Source organism: Phacochoerus africanus, chromosome 14 (genome assembly GCF_016906955.1).
Source record: "Phacochoerus africanus isolate WHEZ1 chromosome 14, ROS_Pafr_v1, whole genome shotgun sequence".
Lineage (NCBI taxonomy): Eukaryota > Metazoa > Chordata > Mammalia > Artiodactyla > Suidae > Phacochoerus > Phacochoerus africanus.
This window is the reverse complement of record NC_062557.1, coordinates 52,019,002-52,044,476: the sequence shown is the minus strand read 5'-3', so window position 1 is coordinate 52,044,476 and position 25,475 is coordinate 52,019,002. Positions and strand designations below refer to the sequence as shown.

At 57.8% G+C, this 25,475-nt stretch overlaps 2 protein-coding genes across 3 annotated transcripts; one reads left to right on the top strand and one right to left on the bottom strand.

The window, feature by feature from the left end:
- Positions 1-11,351: 11,351 nt before the first annotated feature.
- Positions 11,352-17,350, top strand: YBX2 (Y-box binding protein 2). Of its 2 annotated transcripts, none has more exons than XM_047757764.1 (9): positions 11,352-11,677; positions 12,328-12,391; positions 13,792-13,825; positions 14,670-14,759; positions 15,388-15,672; positions 15,855-15,958; positions 16,217-16,394; positions 16,782-16,866; positions 16,972-17,350. In XM_047757764.1, exons 1-8 carry the CDS (start codon positions 11,401-11,403, stop codon positions 16,830-16,832), a joined length of 1,083 nt encoding a protein of 360 aa, XP_047613720.1. In that variant the 5' UTR covers positions 11,352-11,400; the 3' UTR covers positions 16,833-16,866; positions 16,972-17,350. The 2 variants fall into 2 exon arrangements, with proteins under 2 accessions (XP_047613720.1, XP_047613719.1); XM_047757763.1 differs by having other exon boundaries at positions 11,381-11,677; positions 16,196-16,394.
- A 411-nt stretch (positions 17,351-17,761) lies between these two features.
- Positions 17,762-24,194, bottom strand: SLC2A4 (solute carrier family 2 member 4). The gene is made up of 11 exons (XM_047757762.1): positions 23,935-24,194; positions 22,508-22,624; positions 22,223-22,395; positions 22,012-22,136; positions 21,785-21,900; positions 21,520-21,682; positions 21,244-21,431; positions 20,702-20,806; positions 20,462-20,563; positions 19,692-19,895; positions 17,762-18,878 (listed from the first exon to the last, which is right to left on the bottom strand). The coding sequence occupies exons 1-11, from the start codon at positions 23,965-23,967 to the stop codon at positions 18,675-18,677; spliced, it is 1,530 nt and encodes a 509-aa protein (XP_047613718.1). The 5' UTR covers positions 23,968-24,194; the 3' UTR covers positions 17,762-18,674.
- Positions 24,195-25,475: the final 1,281 nt, after the last annotated feature.

The window sequence follows — 25,475 nt, the reverse complement described above, 5'->3', positions numbered from 1 at the left end:
AGCTAAGAGAGGGTGGAGATAGAGAAGAATGAGACAGGAGTGGTTCTGGGCCTAAAGGAAAAGCCCGGAAGTCCTCCCCACCGCCTAATCCCCAGAGGCTTTATGGAACCTGAGTTCTAGGGAGAGAAGTCAGAAAGTTTCTTAGAGGAGTTCCCTTGTGGCCCAGTGGGTTAAATTTCTTAGAGGCGTTCCCTTGTGTCCTAGTGGGTTGAGGATCTGGCATTGTCCCTGCAGTGGCTTGTGTTCCATCCCTGGCTTCGAACTTCCCCATGCTGAGGGCTCAGGCCAAAACAAAAAACAAAAACCAGGCTGGAGTTCCCATTGTGGCACAGTGGTAATGAACCCAACTAGTATCCATGGGTTCGATCCCTGGCCTTGTTCAGTGGATTAAGGATCCAGCATTGCTGTGAACTGTGGTGTAGGTTGCAGACATGGTTCAGAGCCCACGTTGCTGTGGCTGTGGTGTAGGACGGCAGCTGTAGATCCAATTCCACCCCTAGCCTGGGAACTTCCATACGCCTTGGGTGCGGCCCTAAAAAAGCAAAGCAAACCACCACCACCAACAACAAAAAACAAGCTGAGGGAGGGTCTAGGAATTCCAGAGGCAAGGGATAAAGCAATCCTGGCTGGGTGTCAACCACTCTTGACTGGTCTAGACCTGTGCGAAGGTCTTATACCTCAAGACATAAGAGAGGAAGCAAAGGGCAGACAGCATCTGTGTTGGGAGAAGAAAGATCCAAGGTGCGGGTCAGGGCCTCAACCCCAGCAGGGCTACCTTTGCTGCATCCTGGATCCTGAGTCCTGGCCGGTGCTCCTGCCCACGATCACTCGGTCACTCTTCATCCCATTCCTGCCTCCCCTCTCTCCATCTGGCCACCTCTCCTGTGCCTTTCAAAACCGGGGTCTAGGGAGTTCCCATCGTGGCCCAGTGGTTAACGAATCCGACTAGGAACCACAAGGTGGCGGGTTTGATTCCTGGCCTTGCTCAGTGGGTTAAGGATCCGGCATTGCCGTGAGCTGTGGTGTAGGTCACAGATGCGGCTCAGATCCCACATTGCTGTGGCTCTGGCGTAGGCTGGTGGCTACAGCTCCGATTCGACTCCTCGCCTGGGAACCTCCATATGCCATGGGTGCAGCCCTAAAAGACAAAAATAAATAGATAGATAATTAAATAATAATAAAATTAACAAACAAACTGGGGTCTGGCCTCACCTCCTGCCCGTGTCTCCCTGACACTCCCAGGCTGGCTAGGATGACATCCTCTCTGCCTCACAACCCTGTGCCCACCCCTACCTCACGCTTATGCTGCCTGCAGACATCCTGTCTAGCCTACCAGCCTGCGAGCTCCAGGAGAGCAGGCCGTTCCCAGCACCCACCACAGAGCCTGGCATATGGCCACCTCTGAATATTTATACAGTGAATGAATGAATGAGCCGGGAAGCAATCTGAGCCTGAGAAACTGCCAGGGAATCAAGAAGAAAGAGGCCTGTAAGACAGTGAGACGTGAGGGGTGGGTGAAGTGGGTGAAGGGAGTCAAAAGATACAAACGTCCAATTATAAACATCCTGGAGTTCCCTGGTGGCTCAGTGGGTTAAGGCTTGGGTCACTGCTATGGTGCAGGTTCGATCCTTGGCCCGAGAACTTCCACATGCTGCATGCCTTGGATGTGTAATATACAGCATGGTGACTGTGGTTTGTCTGTTCGTTTTTTCTTCTTTGGCCACCCCCGTAGCATATAGACCAGGGATCAGGCCTCAGCTGTGGTCACACTGGATCCTTAATCCACTGTGCTGGGCTGGGGGTCAAACCTGCATCCCAGCACTCCGGAGGTGCTGCCTATCCCATTGTGCCACAGCAAGAACTCCAGCACGGTGACTGCAGTTAATGATACTGTCTTGCATATTTGACAGTTGCTAAGAGAACAGATCTTAAAAGTTCTCATTCCAGGAAAAAAAAAAAATTGTAACCTTGTGTAGTGATGGATGCTAACTACATACATTGTAATGATCGTTTTGCAGTATCTACATATGTCAAATTACATTGTACATCCGAAACAAATATAATGTTATATGTCAATTATATCTCAAAAACAAAACAAGGAACAGTGAGAAGTGGAGTTCCCTTGTGGCCCAGCAGTTTAAGGATCTCATGTGGCCACTGCTGCAGCTTGGGTTGCTGCTGTGGCACGGATTCCATCCCTGGGCCTGGGAACTTCCACATGACCAAGGAGTGGCAAAAAGAACAAACAAAAAATACCAGAAAAAAACAGAGATGTGAGTTTGACCTTAGAGGTAGGGAATATTCTTGGGTACACCTCGTCCTGTCCTGAGCAGCCAGGAGCCAGGCCTGAGACTTGAGCACCCTTTCCTCTCCTGTGTTCACCTCCCCTCCTCTTCAGGATGCTCCGTCCAGCTTAGACTCCGACCCGCCTCTCCCTGGCCCTGGTACCCTTGATTTGTTTTCTGAAGAAAGAGCGGCCTGGGCAGCTCAGAGTGAGTGCGACTCACCAAACTGCTGAGGGGAAACCGGCCTTAGAGACGGGACTGGACGAGAAAGAGGAGCCCCCTGCTTGAGGCCTGTCTCCTGCTTGTTTGGAGAGGAGGGTGTCCCCCAGCTGCCAAGCCTGAAGGAGGAGGAAGCCCTCCAGGGCTGCCTGGCTCCCCAGACTGAGGGTAACATCAGGGCTGCTGGATCTGAGGGCCCCTCTACCTCCCTTCCCACCCCTGGGCCACTCCTGCTGTTTCACTTTGGCCCAGTCACTTACTTAGCCTCTCTGGGACTCTCACCTCCTCTCTGAGAACAGAGAGGTCAACATTTACTCTTAGGGAGCTCAGCCAGACCTCGGGCTGTCCATGCCGCCTGTGCTGGGGGCTCTAAATGCATGTCTGCAGCTCTGACTTTCTCCTGGGCTCCGCAGTGATCCCCCAGCTGCCTGCCTGTGCTCTCTGCTTGGATGTTTCTAAGCTCCTGACTCTGTTCCCCTTCCAGGCTTTCTCACGGAAATAAATAGCATCATCATCCACCCACATTCAAGCGAAAAACCTATATTCCTTGACTCCTTTTTCCTTACCCCCACATCCCGTCCACCACCAAGGCCTGCAGACACTATTTCCAAAACATGCTTCAGGCTGCTCCAGTCTCTCCACCCTCATTAAGCCACGCCTCCGGGCCTTCCTCCAATTTAGTTTCCCCAGTTTCCCCAGAGCAGCCAAGTAACTTTTTTGTTTGTTTGTTTTGGCTGCCCTTGCAGCAAGTGGAAGTTCCCTGGCCAGGGATCAAACCCTTGCCACAGCAGTGGCCCAAGCCACTGAATCTGGCACCATGCCAGTGCCAGATTCTTTAACCTGCTAAGTCACTGGGGAATTCCCCAAGTAATATTTTAAAAATATAAATCAAGCCGGGGATGTTGTGTGGGGACAGAGGGTATGTGAGAAACCTATGTATCATCTGCTTAATTTTGCTACAAACTCGGTGTTCCCTAATGGCCTAGCGGTTAAGGATCTAGTGTTGTCAGTACTGTGATTTGGGTTTGAAGCCTGGCCCAGAAACTTCTGCATGTGGCGGGCATGACCAATTTAGATTCCGAAGCTTGGGCTGATCTCCCCCTGCCTACCTCCGCTCCCTAAAATTTTCCTCTGATGGGCTCAAGTCTTTTCTGCCTCAGGGCCTTTGCACTAATTTTTTTCATGTGCCTGGAACCCTCTTCCTTAATCCCAACGTTTGGCTTTAAGTCGGAGCATCAGCTGTGACACATCTCCTAGCAGTGTCTTCCTGAGAGCCTAATTCTATTGTTTTTTTTTTTTTTTGTCTTTTTGCTATTTCTTGGGCCACCCCTGCGGCATATGGAGGTTCTCAGGCTAGGGGTTGAATCGGAGCCATAGCCACCGGCCTACGCCAGAGCCACAGCAACGTGGGATCCGAGCCGCATCTGCAACCTACACCACAGCTCACGGCAACGCCGGATCGTCAACCCACTGAGCAAGGCCAGGGACCGAACCCGCAACCTCATGGTTCCTAGTCGGATTCGTTAACCACTGCGCCACGATGGGAACTCCCTAATTCTATTGTTTTGTTTTGTTTTTTGTCTTTTTAGGGGGAGCTTCCCAGGCTAGGAGTCCAATCAGAGCTGTAGCCGCCGGCCTATGCCACAGCCACGGCCATGCCAGATGAGCCACCTACACCACAGCTCACGGCAACGCTAGATTCTTAACCCACTGAGCAAGGCCCGGGATCGAACCCGCATCTTCTTGGATACTAGTTGGGTTCATTAACCACTGAGCCGAGACAGGAACTCCCAAGGGCAGGGATCTTTCGGGTTTTATTCACCACTATTTCCCTCGCACCATTTTTAGCTCCTTGGTGCACAGAAAGGCTCACTAAATGCTTGTTGAAGAGAGAAATGAATACGCGTGTTTTGCTGTAAATCACTTGAACTGTTTTTGGGAGACTCCCAGAGTTGCCTAGGACCAGCTCACTTGTGATTATCATTGCAGCTACTCTTGGCTTCCCCACCGCATGGTCAGAGAAGGGTGCTCAGGAAATGTCAGTACGTTCATTCAGACAAGAACTTCAGTGGAAGGCCAGGGATGAACGTGAGACACAGCTGCTACCTGAGCCGTTGAAGTGACAACACTGGACCCTTAACCTGGGAACTCCTAATCTGTCCTTCCAATTGCTGCATCATACTCCATAGTGTACCCGCCACATCTTATTTTGTTACTTGTTTTTGTTTCTGTTTTAAGGTCACACCTGTGGCATATGGATGTTCCCAGGCTAGGGGTGGAATTGGAGCTGCAGCTGCCAGCCTACACCACAGCCCTAGCAACACCAGATCCTTAACCCACTGAGTGAGGTCAGGGATGGAACCTGAGTCCCTATGGATACTAGTCAGGTTCATTACCACTGAGCCACAACGGGAACTCTGCACCTATAGCACTTCTGTCCCTGTCATCGCATGGCATTATCCCTGTGTTTCTGTCTTTGCATGGTAGGTTCCTCTTATAAGGACACCAGTCATATTAGTTTAGGGCTCAGCCCAATCACTTCACCCTCATTTGATTTCATCTGCAAATATCCTATTTCCAAATAAGGTCACATTCACAGGCACCAGGGGTTGGGGCTTCAACATATCTTTTGGGGGCGGGGGGGACACAATTCTACCCTTGATAGGTCATAGCTGAAACAGTGGGAGTGGATGAGCTCTCCAAAGGTTTTAGAGTCAGAACAGAAGACCTGGGAACTCTGGCCTTTAGGAAAGGGCAAATACCCTAAAAAGACCAAAAAAAATACATAAATAAGGAGTTCGGTTGTAGCTCAGTAGTGACGAAGCTGACTACTATCCATGACGATTTGGGTTCGATCCCTGGCCCTGCTCAGTGGGTTAAGGATCCAGTATTGGAGTTCCCATCATGGCTCAGTGGTTAACGAATCCGACTAGGAACCATGAGGTTGCGGATTCGGTCCCTGCCCTTGCTCAGTGGGTTAAGGATCCGGCGTTGCCGTGAGCTGTGGTGTAGGTTGCAGATGCGGCTTGGATCCCGCGTTGCTGTGGCTCTGGTGTAGGCCAGCGGCTACAGCTCTGATTAGACCCCTAGCCTGGGAACCTCCTTATGCCGCGGGAGCAGCCCCCAAAATGGCAAAAAGACAAAAAAAAAAAAAATCCAGTGTTACCACGAGCTCCAGTGTAGGTCGCAGATGAGGCTCGGGTCGGGCATGGCTGTGGCTGTGGCGCAGGCCGGCAGCTGTAACTCTGATTCCACCCGTAGCCTGGGAACTTCCATATGCTGTGGGTGCAGCTCTGTGGCCCTAAAAAGGCAACAAACAAATAAATAAATACATAGGAAAGGGCAAATAAAAGACCGAGGAGGAGTTCTTTTGTGGCACAGTGAGTTAAAGCTCCAGAGTTGTCCCTGCAGGGGCCGGGGTTGCTGCTGTGGCACAGGTTTGACTCCTGGCCTGGGAACTTCCACATGCCATGGGCTCAGCGAAAAAAAACCAACTTAGGCGCTCATGAAGAAGTCTGAGAAGGTCTCCGTTAACACCTGTCACATAGAGATGGAGCAACAAGGGCGAAAACGTGTCCACTGAACGAATATGGCAGATGGCCGTATGCTTCCTTAGGCCCCACCAAGGGAAGACGCAGAGCCTGGGTAAGGCAGACAGTCTGGGAAAAAATTTAGTTTCAAAGGAAAAGCTTGATTTATGGAAAGGACTAGAGGGGATGTGGGGACAAGGGATTTGGGGCGGGGGAGGGGAAAGCGCAGTCCCAGCACAGGGGAAGGAGGCTGGTGACAGAAGATGGGCTCTGGGGTTAGGCTGGTCTGCGCCGGAGCCTCCACAGTGGCCTGGTCCACAGCTGTGTGATTTTAGGCTGACCGCTTAACTTCACTATACCTCTGTTTCCTTACCTGAGAAACGGGGAGAATTATAATAGTATCCGCTTGCCAGGGCTGTCAGCAGGAGTAACTAACACAGCATATGGCACATGCTAAGTGCTCAGTAAATATTAACTCTTATTTCTATTAAGTTCATAAATACTAACTCTCACTGCGCTTGGGTTTTCTTTGGAAACAGGACTAGGAGGAGGTTTCAGGAAGGAGGCCGTAGCGCTATCAGATAGAGTAGCTGGGACAGGAGGTAGAGCGTGGAGAAAAGGTCAAGGATTTGGCCGAGTGCTAGCAGAGCCTGGAAAAGGGGAGGGCCGAGCTACCAGGAGCTAAGAGCAAGTGGGAGAAGGGAAGCGGTGGTGCCGGGGCTGCAGGTATGGACATTCTCTTGGTAGCAGTTGAGATTAAGAGAGCGGGTATGAAAAGAGAGAAGAAATAGATCCTGGTTTGGGCTGCAACAAGAAAATTGGAGGAGAAAGTCGCTGGGAGTGTTTGGTACTAGGGGACTGACAGAGGCCACTGCACACTGCAGTTTTGAAATCTTTCAAATCTCTCTCCTGGTTTCTTTATTTAAAAAAAATTTTTTTTTTTTTTTTGGCCGTACCCATGGCAAATGGAACTTTCTGGGCCAGGGGTTGAACCCCAGCCACAGCAATAACCCAAGCCACAGCAGGGACGCCAAATCCTCAACTGCTAGGCCGTCAAGGAACTCCTAAATTTCTCGGTTTGAAACCATAAGTCTTTACTTTTGCTGTGCTGAGCCTGGGCATCCTGGGAAAGTATTACAGTCAGGAATGGGCTCTAGGGAGTGACTGTGGCTAAGTGGTGACACAATTCAGCAGGGGAGGGAGGTAAACGAGGAGCTTAGATGAGGACTTAAGTTTCAGAAGCCTGAGGAGCCACTTGCTAGAGATTGTCTGGCTCAGAGTCTGCTGGAAGGTGGGAAGGACTCAGGGTTGGGACCTGGCTTAAGAGCCATCAGGAGCAGGTGGTCACCCAAAGCTGGGGAATGGATGAAATGACATAAAGAAGGCGGGTGGCAGGAGAAGACAGTCCAGGAAAGATTGAGGCCGGTGGAGAACAAGCCTCAGAAGGAGAGGTAAGAGGGCATGGGGGAAGGTTAGGCTGTGGGAGCTTTTGGCAGAAACGCTTCTGTGAGTGGAGCTGCAAAAGAACCCAAACCAGGCCCTGAATGTCTCAGTTAAGAGGGTGTGGGGGAGTCCCCTTCGTGGTTCAGCTGTTAACAAACCTTACGAGGATCCATGAGGATGTGGGTTCAATCTCTGGCCTTGCTCAGTGGCTTAAGGGTCCGGCGTTGCCATGACCTGTGGTGTGGGTTGCAAACATGCCTGGGATCTGGCGTTGCTGTGGCTGTGGTGTAGGCTGGCAGCTGCCGCTCTGATTCAACCCCTAGCCTGATGGGAACCTCCATATGCTGCAGGTGCGACCCTAAAAAGACCAGAAGAAAAAAAAAAAGGGGGAAGAAGAAGAGGGTATGGAGCCATCTCAGGGGAGTGGTGGGGCCAGAAACCAGATTTGGGTTGGCGGGGTCTGAAGGAAGGGTGAGGAAGAAGAGACAGTTGAGACTGCTTCCAGGAAGTCTGGTGTTTAATTAACGGACGGCGGAGAGCAAGAGTTAAGGAGGCAGGAGTTTTATTTTCATTTTTTTCTTTTAAACAGTAAACAAGATAGACCAGACCTCAAGTGGGCAGGCAGCGACGTAGGGACAGAGAAAGAGGTCTTTTTGCAAGAATGCCTGGGCTGCTTATTATCTGCAGCACTTAAAAATATTTAAATAACCAGGGAGTTCCCGTCGTGGCGCAGTGGTTAACAAATCCGACTAGGAACCATGAGGTTGCGGGTTCGGTCCCTGGCCTTGCTCAGTGGGTTAACGATCCGGCGTTGCAGTGAGCTGTGGTGTAGGTCACAGACGCGGCTCGGATCCCGCGTTGCTGTGGCTCTGGCATAGGCCGGTGGCTACAACTCCGATTAGACCCCTAGCCTGGGAACCTCCATATGCCGCGGGAGCGGCCCAAAGAAATAGCAAAAAGACAAAAAAAAAAATTTAAATAACCAGAAAACTACATTCACAAACCCTCCCGAGGAACAGGAATATTAATTGCACCTCTCTGTGGCATCTGCTGCTTCTCATCCATGGGGATAGAGAGTCTGTAACTGTTTTATGTCTAAGCATTGTTTCATGCCTCAGGGCAGTTGTGGAAAGTACTTTTTCTGGAGCACCTGTACCCTTGGTCTCCTGACTTTTTTTTTTTTTTTTTTTTGCCATTTCTTGGGCCGCTCCTGCAGCATATGGGAGGTTCCCAGGCTAGGGGTCTAATTGGAGCTGTAGCCGCCAGCCTACGCCAGAGCCACAGCAACTCGGGATCCGAGCCGCATCTGCAATCTACACCACAGTTCACAGCAACGCCAGATCGTTAACCCACTGAGCAAGGCCAGGGACCGAACCTGCAACCTCATGGTTCCTAGTCGGATTCGTTAACCACTGCGCCACGACGGGAACTCCTCCTGACATATTTTAAGTTGTGGCTCAGCAGAAACCAACCCGACTAGAATCCATCAGGATGCAGGTTCGACCTGTGGCCTCGCTCAGTTGGTTAAGTATCTGGTGTTGCTTGGATGGGGCTCTGATCTGGCTGTGGCCGTGGCCGCAGCCGGCAGCTGCTGCTCTGATTCGACCCCTAACCTGGGAACGTCCATATCCCGCACCTGTGGCATTAAAAAAAAAAAAAAAATTTTTTTTTTTAAACTACAAACCGGGCTCACCCTTCCAGTGAGCTTCCTCTCTTTCACCATCTAACGGTCCACACCTGAGCTCCCTCTCTACCTTCCATGTGATTCTTTTGTTGCCAGAGTCACACTGTGAGTTACCTTGCTTGTCTGCTTTGGTCTCATGGACTCAGGGGTGTCTGCAGGTAAATAGGTACTTTATAGTCTAAAGGAGTGTGGTCATTTCTGTATCACCTTGATTTAGTTATTTTCTCTTCTTTTTTTTCCCGTCCACTGTGCCGGATGCCCCAGGAATCAGAGTCCTCCAACTCTGAAAAGGGCCAGAGCTGTGCGGCGGGCGGGGTAGCTAGCGAATGAAAGGACAGAGGAAGCCGGGGCGGGCGGCCTCCCGGAGCGGCCGGCAGAGGGCGCGCTGGCACCGGGAATGGCAGCGGCCGGGGCTGGAAAGTGGACGCTGACCTGGCGAAGGGCATCGGGACTGGGGACTAGCACGTGGGGCTGGACGGCGCGTGGAGGCACGTGTGCTGCTGGGGCTTGTGCTGTCGCGGCTAAAAATACGCATCCTGCCGGGGGCTCGGGGAGATGGCCCTGGGGGAGCGACTTCTGGAGTCACATTGTGGGAGGGAGATTTCAGCTCCCGGGCCGGCCCTCAGGACTCCGGAGAAACTCAAGGCAAGCCTCGCACCCGGCCTTGGTCATCTCATCTGTGGACTGGAGACCATTCATTTGTCCAAGAAATATCGAGCACCTGTGTTGTGCCAGGCACTGTTCCAAGCGTCAAGCATAACTACACCGTTCTTCTTGCTGTGGAGTTCAGTCTAGCATTGCGGGGGGGGGGGGGGGGGGGGGAGCGGGGGGGGGACAATGGCAGCAAGAAGCAATTTCATATTTCTAATAATGCCATGAGAAAAGTAAAGGATGAGGAGTTCGCCTAGTGGCCCAGCAGAAATGAATCTGACTAGGAACCATGAGGTTGCAGGTTCGATCTCAGGCCTCGCTTGGTGGGTTAAGGATCCGGCGTTAAGGTAGGTCGCAGTTGCGGCTTGGATCTGGCATTGCTGTGGCTGTGGTGTAGGCTGGCAGCTGTAGCACCGATTAGATCCCTAGCCTGGGAACCGCCATATGCCATGGGTGCGGCCCTAAAAAGCAAAAAGAAAAGGATGATTTGATAGGAGTCCAGTGTAAGTTGGTACTTGGAAAAGTCACCCTGAGAGACATGCTCCTGAGTCCGAAGAGCCGGGTCAGTTGGATAAAAGAAGGTGGAGGAAGAGGTCAGGGAAAGCACGGGGAACTGGAGAGGGAGACCCCATTCAGCTGGAGACCAAAGTGTACCCTGAAACTGATCTCCAGTGGAAAACATCAGAGCAGTGGTGGTTTGTGTGGAGGCTGGGCCGGCCTGGAAGGGACTCGACGGAATCTCTCAAGAGTGACGGGAAAATCCCTTGATTAGGGTGTTGATTACATGGATGAACACGTTTATCAAATCTCAGAGAAGAGTTGTGCATTCTGCTGCATGTAAATTACATGTCAAAACCAAAAAGAGTCCTTGGTTTGTGAGAGCAACAATGACCTGGGAAAGGCCAGCTGGCTCCTCAGGCTGATTCTGCAGGCCAAGGTGTGCGGGGCATCCTCTAAGAAGAGGGTGGACCGGGCTGGGAGAAGGCGACCACAAGTCGGTGTGCGGGCAAGGGAGGGTGGAGGTGAGCCGTGCGTGCCGCTCACAGCCCGGACAGAGGATGCAGGTTCAGGCCCCCCAACCAGGTTGTCAGGGGCAACCTTGGAGTTGCACCCCTCGCCCCGCCCTTCGCGCCGAGGCCAGGTGGCGGTTGGGGCGCGACCAGCCCGTTTGATTTCCCGCGGCCGGTGGAAAGGGGCGGAGGGGGGAGGGGAAAGAGGCCGTCGGCCAATGGGTTGGGCTGGGGATCGTCACGTGGCTGCCCCGGGGCGGGGCCCAGGTGTACTTACAAGGCGGCGGGCGGGGGCCTCGGCCTCCGCGCGAAGTCCGGGAGGCGGGGCCGGCGTGCGGGCCCGGGGGGGCTGCTCCGCTAGGATTGGCTTGTGGCCGGGAGGCGGGGCTTGCGCGAGCCGCGGCTGCTGGTTGCGATTGGCCTCGGTTCAGGGCCGGCTGCCGGCGTGCGGGCGAGGCTCGGGGCGCGAGGACCGAGCGGGGCGGCGGGTTCGCGAGCCGGGGGGAGGGGCCGGGGCGGTGGCGGCGGCGGCGGCGGAGGAGGAGGTGGCGGCGGGGGCCGGTACTGGACCCGGCGGGATGAGCGAGGCGGAGGCGGCAGTGGTGGCGACAGCGGCCCCCGCGGCGACGGTGCCCGCGACGGCGGCAGGGGTGGTAGCGGTGGTGGTTCCGGTGCCCGCAGGGGAGCCACAGAAAGCAGGCGGCGGGGCAGGCGGCGGCGGGGTCGGAGCCGCCTCGGGCCCCGCTGCTGGGACCCCCTCGGCGCCGGGCCCCCGCACCCCTGGCAACCCGGCGACGGCGGCCTCTGGGACCTCCGCGCCCCCGGCCCGGAGTCAGGCGGACAAGCCGGTGCTGGGTGAGGGGCGGGGCACGCGCCAGGGCGGCTCTAAGGGGGTCGGCGGCTGGGGGAGGGGCATCATGGAGCCTGGCGGGGTCCGGAAAGCTGAAAGCCGGTCTTGTTCGGAGGCTCAAAGGACTAACTAGGCTGAGGCCAGCAGATCGAAGTGGGTTCCTCTGGTGGGAAGTCCTGTAGTGCCTTCCTGGGTGGGAGGGCGTGGTCGGCGGGTCCAGCTAGGGTCTGGCCACGCCCCCGGGGCGGGAGACTGGTCCCAGTTGCCCAGTACATTAGTGTTAGGTAAATCTCTGAGCCCTGGAAGCGAGTGCACTAGTGACCCTTACATTGGGAGGGCTGGAGAGACCCTCAGTTATGACTTGAGGGCGGAACTTCGTGGACCAGGTGAGTACTCGGTTCTAGGTGAAGGTCCTGGCTTTCTAGGATGTAAGGCACATGCTTTAGAATCAGAAGAATTTTAAAAGCCTGAGCCCTGCTCTCTGGGCGCTTCCGTAGAGCGCAATTGGGGTAAGAATATTTTGAAGCTGCTGGGTGAAACCTGGTTGGCATGAAGTTGATAGGGCGGTAGCTTAGATTTTGGAGTGTCCCCAAACTGAGTCCAACTCCATCTCTTCCCCCCATCTTACTGCCCCCACTGCATCTCTGCCTGGCAGCAATCCAAGTCCTGGGCACTGTCAAATGGTTCAACGTGCGGAATGGTTACGGATTCATCAACAGGTATCTGAGGAACCCAGGGAGGGGGGTGGAGTGGGTATCTTCCAAACTGGCCAGCGGGACTGGATGCCTTCCCAGCCTCATTTCTACCCTTACCAAGGCACATGGTTGCGTTGTCCAGCTGACGCTGATTGAAAGTCTTTAACCACAGCACAGATGTGGGCAAGCCTCCTCCACATCTTCAAGGGCAGCGGAGGGTTAATGATCTAGGCAGCTTGCAAACCTGCCTCTAACCCTCCCAGGCTGTCTGTGTCACCTTCTGGTTCAGTTTGCCGCCGCCTTTGGGGCAGAATGTACCTGCTCTCCGAGCCTCGGGGTTGGAATCTTCACTCATTTCCTGTATCGGGCAGCACACATAGCACCCTCATAACTCATCTCCCTTAGAGAGCTGTGAGCTCACTGAATCCCCCACCTGATGGCACTGAGTCAGGTCAGGGTGGGGGAAGGAAGGCTCCAGGCCAGCCTGAGGCCGCTGCTTGCCTTCAGTTCTGCACCCACCCCACCCCTCCCAGCACCGGGAGGGGCCTTGGTGGTGGATTCTGAGCCCAGCCTGGTCTCCCCAGTGGGCGCTTCCGTAGCCCAGGCACCCTGCCCAGCCCAGCCCAGCCCTCCTGGGAGGCCCTAGTTCCCTCTTAGCAGGCTGACCTTTGTGCAGAGCCAAGAGCTTTAAAGCTAGAACATTTGTTCTAGACTTGAAGAGCCCCTCTCTAATTCTGGAAACCGAGGACTCCTGGGAGGTTCTGGGGGAAACCTCATCACTCTCCTCCCCTCCCCCATGGGGTGCTAGGATAAACTGGGCAGATGGGCAAGGTGGTGACGGAGAACACTGTTTTCTCACTCTTGATCTCTTGGTGTGTCCAGAGGGGCCCTGACCCTGGGGTTGACCTCCAGGCTGAGGATAAAGTTTTATGGCTGTTCGGAGTGAGTTCTTGACACACTTTCCCCTCCTCGGATTGGTTCTCCACCTCTACCCCGTCCCCATTTTCTCCCTACTTGAGTGTAGCAGGAAGGAAACTGGAATTTTCCACCCATGATGTGAGTTGGGGAAGAGGGCCTGTTGGCAGGGGACGGTCACACCCAGCACTGCCAGGTTCTAAGGTGCCCCGGGACAGGGGGTGGCGCCAGAAGCTGGCCCGGCTCCTTCAAGGTGCCTTTGCCTCCCCCTCCCGCCCTTGCGTCGTGAAGCCCAGGTTCTTCACAGAGGTTTGGGGCCTGTCCTCTTCATACCAGCTTCCGGGGGCCCTGCTGGCTCCTGCCTCACTCCCTGGGCCGTGTTGAACCCCAGGCAGCCTTGGAAGATGGAGAGGGTGGGCCCACGGGTCTTAGGCATGGGCAGCTGGGGAGGCTGCCCTGGAGGTGGGCACCTCGCCAGAGTCCCCCTAACAACCCATCCTGTTCCACAGGAATGACACCAAGGAGGATGTCTTTGTTCACCAGGTAAGCGCGAGGCTGGCTTTCCAAGGGAGGAGCCTGCCCTCTCTTTGATGGCTTTGGCCCTTATCTCGAGCAGCACAGATCACGTTTTTCCAGCTTTGACCTCCCAGCAGCATGCCCGCCAGGAAGTAGGTCCCTAGCCAGCTGCCTCAGGTGTCTGCATTAACTGCATTGGCCCCACTTGGGTTGGGTTGTCTCTCAGAAAGCTGCCTGTTGCCCTCTGGGCATGGCACGCTCACTCCCCCCCGGGGCCTGTTAACACCCCAGGAGCGAACGAAGGAACGTGGGAAAGGACACAGGCCAGCGTCCCACGGGCACAGTGGTTCTCAAAGTGTGGTCCCCACACCCGCAGCAGCACCACCTGACCTCCACACCCTCAGGCCCACCTCCGCCCTGGCCGAGCTCCGGGCGAGGGGGAGGGGCCGGCAGGCTGGGTCAGCGAGCTCTGCAGGTGATGCTCATGCAGCTTGAGAACCACTGCTTTGGTGAGAAGCGCTGGCAGTGGGACTGAGGTGAGAGGCGCCGTCTGTCTTACCCACCGCGCAGCTTCAGACTGTCTCGGCTTTTCGTTTTGCTCTTGAGTTCGTGTTTCTTGCTTCCCTTCTTGAACTCCCCGAGGGCTCAGGGGAGGAGGGAGGGTGTCCTCGAGACGGTGGGAATGGCACAGTCCTGCCCAGGCCCCTAGTTCACGACTTTTCCCCTGTTAAACTCGGACCACCTTCTCCTCGCTCCACCCTCCGGCCCTGGCCCGGGCCCACGAGGGAAATGTCGCCAAGAGTGAAACGGGGGGTGGATCTAGCAGGGGCGCTGGCTGGCCTTACCCTTCTCCTGGCCTTTCCCCCGCCAGACAGCTATTAAAAGAAACAACCCCAGGAAGTTTCTGCGCAGCGTTGGAGATGGCGAGACCGTGGAGTTCGATGTCGTGGAAGGAGAGAAGGTTCGGGCTGCAGTGGGAGGGAGCGAGCCCCACCCAGGCTGTGGGCGGGTGGCCCGGGGCCCCCAGGCTCTGGCCTCCCTGGGTCCCCAGGCTCTGGCCTCCCGGGGTCCCCAGGCTCTGGCCTCCCGGGGCCAGCTCTTCCTCTGGCGCGCGGCCCAGGCTGGGGGCCGAGGACCGTGTTCTCATGCAGACCTCTTGTCCTTAACACTGGCGGCTCCGAGGGGCGTCCCGAAGAACGTGTCCCCGTGGTCATCGGGAAAAGCTGGGTTTCTTTGTAGTTGGCCAAGCACTCCCATGTCTGCTCCCCACAGGGCCCGTGCCCCCGTTTCTCCCGTGGCAGCCCTGTCTCCAGCCCCACCCCCACCACCAGGCTAAGCCTCCAGTGGGTCCAGTGGCAGCTCTTTCAGAAGAACCAGCTGCAGATGTGGCCCCTCCTGGGAAGGGTCCGAACACCTGCTGCTGCTCCCCTGGGGAGGGTGGAAAGAACTAGAAGTTAGAGGAGCCCGAGGAATGCTGGAGAGGGGCGTTTAGTGGGGAGGGTGGGAAGACGAGGACCCGGGTAAGACTGGGGACGTGGTACATCTTTGTCGGAGCGAGTTCTCACCCGGGCCTCCCACCTCCTCCCCAGGGCGCTGAAGCTGCTAACGTAACTGGGCCTGGGGGGGTGCCAGTGAAGGGCAGCCGCTATGCCCCCAATCGACGTAGGTTCCGCAGATTCATCCCTCGGCCCCGCCCAGCTGCCCCACCACCCATGGTGGCTGAGGCCCCATCGGGCGGGACCGAACCGGGCAGCGAAGGGGAGCGAGCCGAGGACTCCGGGCAGCGGCCCAGACGACGGCGCCCACCACCCTTCTTCTACCGCCGGCGCTTCGTGCGAGGCCCTCGGCCCCTGAACCAGCAGCAGCCCTTAGAGGTGAGGGGAGCTGGGAAGGCGGGAAGCAGCGGCCCGGCCATCCTGGGAAAGGAGTGGGAGCCCGTGAGGCTGGAGTCCAGAGTCCCCAGAGGAGGTGGAGTGGGGTGCGGGGAAGAGCTGCAGACACTGGGTCCTGGGCAGCCCGTGCCCACCAGCTCACGCGGGCCTCCGTGTGTTCCCAGGGCACCGACGGGGTAGAACCCAAAGAGACAGCCCCGCTGGAGGGGGACCAACAGCAGGGAGATGAGCGAGTCCCTCCACCCAGGTTCCGGCCCAGGTACCGAAGGTAAGACTCCCTCTCCCGGGCTCTGTCTTCCCCCTTAGGCAGCCAGCGTGGGGACAGGGGGACGGGAAGGGGACGGGCCCCAAGCTAGTGGTGCGGGTGGCTGGGTAGCTGAGTGATGACAGCTGAGGTGCCCAGAGGTTGGCAGGTGCCCCCAGGGTGGGCTGGGGGTGGGGAGGCAGGCTGGTCCACCTCTTCTGGAGGAAGGGACATAGTCCGACTTGGGCCCTGTCCCCTCAGGGTCCCCGCTTTTCTCCCCAGGCCTTTTCGCCCCAGGCCACCCCAGCAGCCCACCACAGAAGGCGGGGATGGCGAGACCAAGCCCAGCCAAGGTCCCACGGACGGTTCCCGGCCGGAGCCCCAGCGCCCACGAAACCGCCCCTACTTCCAGCGGAGACGGCAGCAGCCCCCTGGACCCAGGCAGTCCGCAGCCCCGGAGGTAGGGACCTGGGACCGGCCGGCGGGGGTGTATCAGGGGGAGACTGAGGCCACTTCCCTCTCACCCTTCTTTCCCTGCTTCTGTCTTCTTTTCCCTGCTCTTCTCTTCCCACCCTCTGTGTCCCCTCCTTCTCCTGGCCCTGCCCCCACCCCCCGCCTTTCACACAGCCTGACACCCAAAGGCTGGCACTGTGGGGTCTCGCCGTGGCGGGCACCCCACCCACCAAGAAACCCCAGCAGAAGCAGCCAAACCCTGTCACCCCTGCAGCAGCTCATGGATGTGAACTGGGGGAGGGAGGGGAAGAGGAGGGGGAGGAGGTTGAAGCAGGGGGGGCTCCGGAGGCCAGGGAGGGGGGTGGTCTTAGTCATCCGCACTTGTTCTCTCTAGACCTCAGCCCCCATCAACAGTGGGGACCCCTCAACCACCATACTGGAGTGATTCCAACTTGAAGGACACCCAGAGCCACCGTCTGGTGAGGGGCTGCTCGTGGGGCAGGCCCAGGGTGGGTCCCAAGAGCTGGGAGGGCTGGCTGGGGCCAAGTCACTTGGCGTGATTTTTTTCCATTTTTCTCTCCCAGGTATATGCCAGTTTTTCCAACTGACCTGTATCCTACCCAGCACCTCCTCCCCTTTCCCATAATCCATGACATCAAAACAACGGCTTTCCCCCTTTTCCTCGAGACTCAGGAGGGCCAAAGCAGCAGCCTCTTGCCTTGTTTCTCTCTCCCTTAGCAAGGGCTGAAGGGAGGGCTCCGTCCTTAGTGTTCAGAGGCACCAACTCCCTCCCCTCGATCAGGCTGAGAAGGAACCAGCCAGCTCTTACCTCCTCCTGGTTGTTTTTCTTTCCCACCCCAGTTTATTTTTTGTTCCCCCGCTACCCCCTACCTCTGAAGCCATTTTATGAACCGTCATGTGCCACCTGAGCCTCCAGTAAAACCAAAAACAGGCTTTCCTGTCGTCTTGGTCTCTGTCTCTTTTCTGTTCGGAGCCTCGCTGGCAACTGACTGGTGGCGGGAGCCGGGGGGATTGTGGGGCAGTCGCCAGGGCCTGCTCTCTGATCTTTGTTGCCACGTTTCTAGCACCTTCATCCCTGTAAGATTCACTTCTCCCATCCGGGAAACCAGGCTAATGGCTCCCTGGCAGAAGGAGCGTTTGTGCCTCACGTCTGGCACCTGCAGCTACAACTTACTGAGCGTTGACCACCCTTAACAAAAGCCACGACGGGCAGGCCGAGTGGGGGCGTGAGTGACGGCATCCACGGGACTCCGCGGCCTCGGCCACGGCCGGGGATGGAGAGGAGGCGGCTCGGTGGTGGTGGTCACGGCCGTCTGGGCCCGTCCCCCAGTGCCTCACACGACAGCACTCTCGTCTCTTACAGTGACTTTATATACGGAGCTCTCTCTATACATTTAGTACAGCAGACCTTAGGTTTCTTCTTCCCGCCCCTTCTTTTTCAAACATATACAAAAATATCTGAAGGCTCCTCCCAGCCCAGTGTTCACAGGCAGCCTTTCAAATCCCTCTTTCCCTTAGTTGGTCAAAGCCTGTGGGGACAACACCCTCCCAGGATGGGCGAGGACGAAAGAGTCCGTCGTCCCTCTCCGCCCCCCCCCCCCACCCCGCCCACCGCTGCCCCAGCAGCCTTGGGGAGCAGCCGGAGTGGGGCCGGGAGCCCTGAGTCGAGAGGGGAGCCCGCTGTCCCCTCTTGCCTGGGAAGGCTGAGCGAGAGGACTGAGCCTGCAGCGAGAGACGTGAGGCTAGACCCGGGGCTGCCTCCTCTGCCCTGGAGGGTCAAGACAGACCCCCTTTCACCCAGAGTCTGTGCGGCCAGGATTCAGAGGAAGTGCCAGAGAGGGAGGAGTCCCCAGTGGCAGGAACTGGATTTCTCCTCTCCAGTCCTTCTCTCCGCTTCCGTCAACCTCCCCCCAAAAGTCAGTCCTAGAGCCTCCCCTCCCCGCCTCCCCGTTCCCTGGCTGCAGGGGCTGGAAGTCTTCCAGAGCCGAGATGGGGTGGGGGTGGGCTCCAGAGGAAGGAGGGGACAAGAGGAGAATGGCCCACCCCACGACCCGAGCCTAACCACAACACATAAATAATCCAAGAGTCACACAGGGGAATGAGGGGGTGCTCAGACCACCCTTCCCTCTAGCTCCCCATCCCGCCAGGCTGCAGGGGTTTTCTCCACCCTGGAAGTAACGGGGAAGAGAGGGTTAAAGTGCTGCAGAGGAAAGGAGGGGGTCTTGGCAGGTGGAGAGAACTGGCTCTCCGACCCCTGCCCAGCCCCTCAGTCATTCTCATCTGGCCCTAAGTACTCGAGTTCTGTGCTGGGTTTCACCTCCTGCTCTAAAAGAGAGGGTGTCCGGCGGAAGGTGGCTGAGATCTGGTCAAAGGTCCGGCCTCGGGTTTCAGGCACTTTTAGGAAGGTGAAGATGAAGAAGCCAAGCAGGAGGACCGCGAAGAGAAGGAAGACGTAGGGCCCCATAGCATCCTGGGACAGGTGGAGAAAGAGGTGTTGACAGAGGGGAGGGAATGGGTGGTCGCAGGCAAGCCGGGGACCCAGGCCCTCCTAGGGAGCTGGAGGCTGCACACAGCAGGTGCCTCGTTGCGGGGCAATGGGCATCACCAGGAGAAGGAAGGGTTCTCTGAACCCGGCTCTCTTGGTGTTGGCCCCCTCTCTGTCACCCCAGGAGTTACCACACTGAGTGGGTTCCCAGCCATTTACAGAAGTGACAGGAAGTTTGTAATTTTACTCCTGGTCTAAGTAAGTTATGCCACTAGTCTTTTTTTTTTGTCTTTTTTTATGACTGCACCTGTGGCACATGGGGGTTCCCTGGCTAGGGGTCGAATGGGAGCTGTAGCTGCTGGCCACAGCCACAGCAACGCGGCATCTGAGCCACGACCACAGCCACAGCAACACGGGATCTGAGCCACGTCTGTGACCTACACCACAGCTCACGGCAACGCCGGATCCTTAACCCACGGATCAAGGCCAGGGATCAAACCCACGTCCTCATGGATCCTAGTCAGGTTTGTTAACCACTGAGCCACACTGGGAACTCCACCACTAGTCTGTCCTGAAGACACCTCTGTCGTTGTCCCCTCTGGCTCAGCACTTTCTTTGCTTTGATGCTGGTGGAGCTGGTGGCCTTCAGGACCGACGTGGCCCCCCAGAGTGACCCCCAGACCAGCAGTCTGGGGGTGGGGAGGGAGGGGCTGGCCAGAACATAACTGGGCTAGCTGTGAGTTGCCCTCCTCGGGCTGATGGGCTGGGAGATGGGGAGGGACCAGGGCAGGGACCTACCGCAACATACTGGAAACCCATGCCGATGATGAAGTTGGACGTCCAGTTGGAGAAACCTGCCACAGCCATGGCTGCCGGGCGGGGTCCCTGGCTAAAGAGCTCAGCCACGATGAACCAGGGGATGGGGCCTGGGCCAATCTCAAAGAAGGCCACAAAGCCAAAGATGGCTACGATGGAGACATAGCTCATGGCTGGAACCCGCTCCTGAAGGGAGAGTGGAGAATTCAGGTCTCTCTTTCCGTTGTTGTTCTGTTGTTCTTTTTAAGGCCACACCTGCGGCACATGGAGGTTCCCAGGCTAGGGGTCGAATTAGAGCTGCAGCTGCGGACCTACGCCACAGGCACAGCCATGCGGGATCCAAGCCGAGTCTATGACCTGCACCACAGTGGCAACGCCGGATCTTTAAACCCCTGCGTGAGGCCAAGGATCGAACCCTCATCCTCACAGACACTATGTCTGGCTCTTAACCCACTGAGCCACTCTGGGATCTCCGGTCTCTCAGCTCTTATGACTGTGATTCCCCTTGGGTCCTAGAGCTGGGTCCCTAGGAATTATGTTCCTGAGGTTCCACCGGGGCTCTCCTCTTTGGCCGCCAGGATCGTGCTACGGCTTCTTCCCAGAGCAGGGGAAGTGTGGCCAGGGGTCCCTAGGGAGCGTGGTCCTGGCACATGACTTTCCAGGGGGTCCAAGGAAGGCATGTATTAAGAGGGCCTCTTGGGGCAGTTCCTATGGGTTGGACCGCTGGTCCCTTCCCTCTCCCCAGGCCTCACCAGCAGAAGCAGAGCCACAGTCATCAGGATGGCACAGCCACACATTCCTGCCAGGCCCAGGAGATGGAGTGTCCGGCGCCCAGCCCGTTCCACCAGCAACACCTGTGGGGAGAGTGGGGGCTTACAAGGGGGCCTTCAGGGCTCGAGATGTGGGAGGCATTGGGTGGGTGGGGCTAACCAAGAGCAGGGCCCAGGGATGTGAGGCCAACAGTGGGGGCCCTTCCAGAGGCCAGCAGTTACCGAGACCAAGGTGAAGACTGTGTTGACCACACCGGCTCCGATGGTGGCATAGGCTGGTTGCCCCACCCCCGCCGTCTCGAAGATGCTGGTTGAATAGTAGAAAACCTAGAGGTGGACGAGAAGAAAAGACGATGGCAGGGGTGTCCTTTGCTCCCTCGCGGCTGCGCCAAGCTGGACTTGACCTTGAATTTTTTTTTTTTTTTTTTTTTTAGGGCTGCACCTGTGGCACATGGACGTTCCCAAGCTAGGGGTTGAATCTGAGCTGCAGTTGCCGGCCAGCCTACGCCACAGCCACAGCCACACCAGATCCAAGCCGCCTCTGTGACCTACACCACAGCTCGTGGCAACGCCGGATCCTTAACCCACTGAGCAAGGCCAAGGATGAAACCCGCATTCCCATGGATACTAGTCGGGTTCATAACCCTCTGAACCACAGGGACTCCTTGACCCTGAATTTTAATGGAGAGGGGCTCGCTCTCTTCTTCCCTTCTCTCGGGCTCTCCCCTAACCCCTGCCCTTCCTGGAGGCTGCCACGTATGTACCGCGTTGATGCCCGACAGCTGCTGGCTCAGCTGCAGCACAATTGCAATGATGAGGGGCTGCCGGTGGGTGTGGCTGCCCAGGAGCTGGAGCAGGGACAGTGGCCGCTCATGCTCCAGCTGCCGCTTCTCCTCCTTCAGCTCAGCCAGCGCTCCAGACACGTCGGCCCAGCCTGTCAGGCGCTTCAGACCTGGAGGCGAGGAGGGTCAGGCCTGAGGGGACAGGGAGGGGGCCTGGGAGGAAGACAGGTGCTACAGCAGGACGGCCCGGGAGCTCACTCTTTCTGGCGGGCCCTTCTAGGTTCCGGATGATATAGAGGTAGCGGGGGCTTTCTGGGCAGAAGGGCAGCAGGACCAGCTGCAGGAGTGCAGGCAGCACTGTGATGCCCAGGAGTAGTGGCCATAGGGTGGCAGTGCCCAGCATGGACTCCAAGCCCAGCACCTGCGGGAGAAGGGCGGGAGGGAGAGAGGGTGGGCCGTTCAGCCCTCCCCAGAGCCCCACCCCCACCCCTCCCTAACCTCCCATGAGGCCAGGCCCAGTCACCTGAGCGATCAGAATGCCAATGACGATGGCCAGCTGGTTGAGTGTCCCCAAGGCACCCCGCAGGTGAGTGGGGGCGATCTCCCCCACGTACATGGGCACCAGCCCAGATGCCAGCCCTGGGCAGAGGGAAGGAGGGAGGTTCTCAGGCGGCTGCCCACTTTGACCCCCAAACCCAGGGACAGCGAAGGAGAGCAAGGCACTGGGCGGGGCTGCAGTGCCCTCGGTACCTGAGTAGGCGCCAATGAGGAACCGTCCAAGAATGAGCATCTCGTAGGAGGCAGCCGCCTTGGCCAGCCCCATGAGGGCACCCGCCAGCACTGCCAGGGTGTTATTGAACAGCATTGCCCTCTTCCTGGCAGGCAAAAAGTGGGGCCGTCAGAGGGCAGCTGTGCTCTGGCTCCCTTCCTGTTCCCCCAGCCTTGCCCTCCAGTCCAATACCTTCCCAGCCACTGAGAGATGATGCCAAGCAGGAAGGAAGAGAACATGCCACCCACAGAGAAGATGGCCACGGAGAGAGCCCAGAGGGTGGTGAGGGTGCCTGGTGGGATGGAGCCGGGTCCATTGGGCCCTTGCCTGCCCAGCCACGTCTCATTGTAGCTCTGTTCAATCACCTGGGGGCGGGGGGGGGGGGGGAAGCACAGGAGTGATGCTTGCAGACTCGTCCCTCTCTGCTCACCCCCTTCCTCCCCTGCCTTGTCTGGGAGCCCCACTCTGCCAGCTCACCTTCTGGGGGGCATTGATGACCCCGATGTTGTAGCCAAACTGCAGGGAGCCGAGCACAGCGGAGAAGACGGCCAGGACAAGTGTCCCAGTGACTCGCTGCTGAGGGGGCTCCCCATCCTGGGCAGGCGGAAGCAGAGAGGGGACCTGTCACGTGGAATTATGGTTTCTTCCCTTCCCTCTGAGGCCTGGGCCCAGCAGGAGCCTTAAGGTGCTGGGTTCCATCCAGCTCGTTGGGTGAGGAAAGTGGGCCTTATTAGGAATCCCTTGAAGATCTCAATGTAAACAAGAGCAGGAAGAACCTGAGGGCAGACGGGCTTGGGGCGGGGAGGTGGGGGGAACCGATGTTTGAGTCCAGCAGGCAGAGAAATGTTTGAGGACCTGGGTCTCACAATTCCTCTGTGACCTTGGGACAGCCTTGGTCTTACAAGACCTGAGTTCAGATTTTGTGTGACCTTGGGTAAGTCACTTCCCCTCTCTGAACTGGGGAGAACTGGGGAGATACGGATGATGTTGCCTGCTTTGTCTATGTGTCAGTGAAAGTGTGAAAATCAAAATTGAATGTTAATTGTGTCCCCAACTATACGGGCTTTATAAAGTGACAAGTGCATTATCATCAGCAGCCTCTGTCCTCTTCCCTCCTCCCTGGGGGTTCTGGCAGCCGGCTCCTGGAAGCCCCCAACAGGTTCAAGAAGGGCATTTCCTAAAAGGACATCGCGGTCATTCCTCCCAGCCTTGTGGCCGTCTCTGTCTCCGCCCCAGCCTCCCTTCCCCCTCTAAGCTGCGACAAAGGGCAGGGGGCCCTGGCGGCTCTCGCCTGGGAGAGACTTGCCCAGGGGATGGGGGCGGGAAGGTGGTGTGAGGGGCGGTGGTGGTGGTGGTGGTGGTGGCTGATCGCTGGCGGCACAGACTGTCTCCAAACGGAAACCTGAGCTGGAGGAGGGAGGGCCGACACTCCCCTCTACCCCTCCACCAACCGCGGGGCCGAGGGAAAGTTCAGCGTCCAGGAGGACTGCCAAGTGTGGGGGTGGGGGCCAACGGAGAAGCCTCTGGTCCTCGAAAAACTGCGGTCGAGCCGGGACAAACGGACAGCTCCTGGAGGGCAAGACCCGCCGGGGTCTGCTTGCTCAAGCTGGATTGAATGCAGGGTGTCCCCGATCCCCGCGCAGCGCGAGGAGGGGCGAACCCTGGACGCGCGGAATGCAGCTGTAGTCCTTGCCCCGGAAAGTTCCCCCAGACCCACTCTGCCTCCACGAGGGACTGGAATCCGACAGTCACGGGTTGTCAAGCCCCGGGTATAAATAGCCAGTCCCCCACCCCACCCCCTGCACCTGCGCAAGGACCGCCCCCTCGCTGACCCCAACTGCGACCCCAGCCCGAGAAAAAGCGGGACCCGTGTCCCCATCCCGCCCCTGAATGTTAAGCCCTACTTCGGAGCCGATCTGTTGGAAGCCCGACGGCATCTTGTCTTAGGAGCTGGAGGCGCAGGAGCTGCCGGAGACCGGAGGGAGGCGACTGGGGGTCTGTGGCCCCACCCTGGCGGGCAGAAGGGCACAGGGGCGACGGGGGTCCCGAAGCGCAGTACGGAGGGCAGGCCGGGTCGGACCCACAGCCACAAGCCGAGGAGCCAGAGTGTAGCTCCCAGGGATCTGGTGGAGCCTGGCTTGGGGGGAAAAGACCCGAGGAGCAGCCCCCGCAGCCCCCAGGGCCACGCCTTTCACAGCACCCATTGGCCAGGAGCCCGCACACCCCAGAAGGCCACGCCCCTCCCTGAGCTCGGGCTGGGAATTTGGCACCAGCCGTCGGGTTGGCCGGCGAGGCCACGCCCCTTAGCGTGCCCGGCGAGACACGCCCCTCGGGTTCCCGCCAGCTTTCCGCCGGGAAGTGTTTGAGAAAAGGGTCCTGGGAGACCTGGCGGCTCCGTTGCCTTAAGTGCGAAGACTCCGCCCACTTGCCAAGCTTGGGGGCCGGAGATGCGACTTCAAAGCCCTGCGCGGTGGCTCGGAACCGCGAGGTCTGAGAGGAGATGGGCCAGGTACACTTGCCCGGGAGAGACCGCGGGCGGCCCGAGACAGCGCGAGGCGGCGCGCGGGGTGGGTGCGGGCCAATGGCCTAGAGTAACCCACGGCGGTTATTTTTAGCTCCTACGTTGGGAGACGCCAAATGTCAGGTCCCCGGTGTCCTGGCCTGTCCCGGGCGGGGTGGTGGTGGCAGGGAGATGGAGCCTTAAAGGGTCCGCGACACGCTCCCCACGCGGCGATGGCCCGGGGGACAGGAAATTCCGTTCCTAGCGGGTCGGGTGACTGGACTTGGTGGTCCTCTTTCCGTACATCCCTGCTCCGGGCTCTGCCTATCTGGTCCTTCCCCTACACCCGTCGCCCACGTTGGTTACTGGAAGCAGCCCAAGGGACAGGTGGTCACACCAACCACGTCACCAGTCCTGAGGCCCCTGAGTTGCCAAGAATGTGCTAGCCGCGTGGACGACTTGGGACACGCTCCCTGGAGGCCGCTCTGGGTTTGAATCCCCGGCTAAATCCTGCCCAGGGAGGAGGGCACGACCTAGAGTTGGCGTGTCCCGAGAGCAGCAGAACACTGGGTAGGGGAGCGCACGCGGCTAGGAAAACGGGCCTCGGAAGCGCGGTGCTGTAGTGCCATCTGGAGGGAGAGCGCGGATCCGCAGCGGATCGGGCCGAGGTGGTCTCCGAGCCACTGTCCCAGACCTTCTCCCACTCCAAGGTGCCCCTCAGGCCCATCCCAGACCTCCTTCTGGAGCTCTAGATCTGAGTATTCCGTTACCGCCTGGGTGGGCAGCTCACGTGATGAGCATGTCCAGACCAGCTCCTCCTGCTCACTTCCTCATCTCAGTGAATGGCCCTAAGAGCCACCCTTGTCACTCCTATCAGGTCCGGCTTGATCCCTCCTCTCCTGTACCGCCCCCCACCCCCCCATCCAGTTCATTCCCAGCACTGAT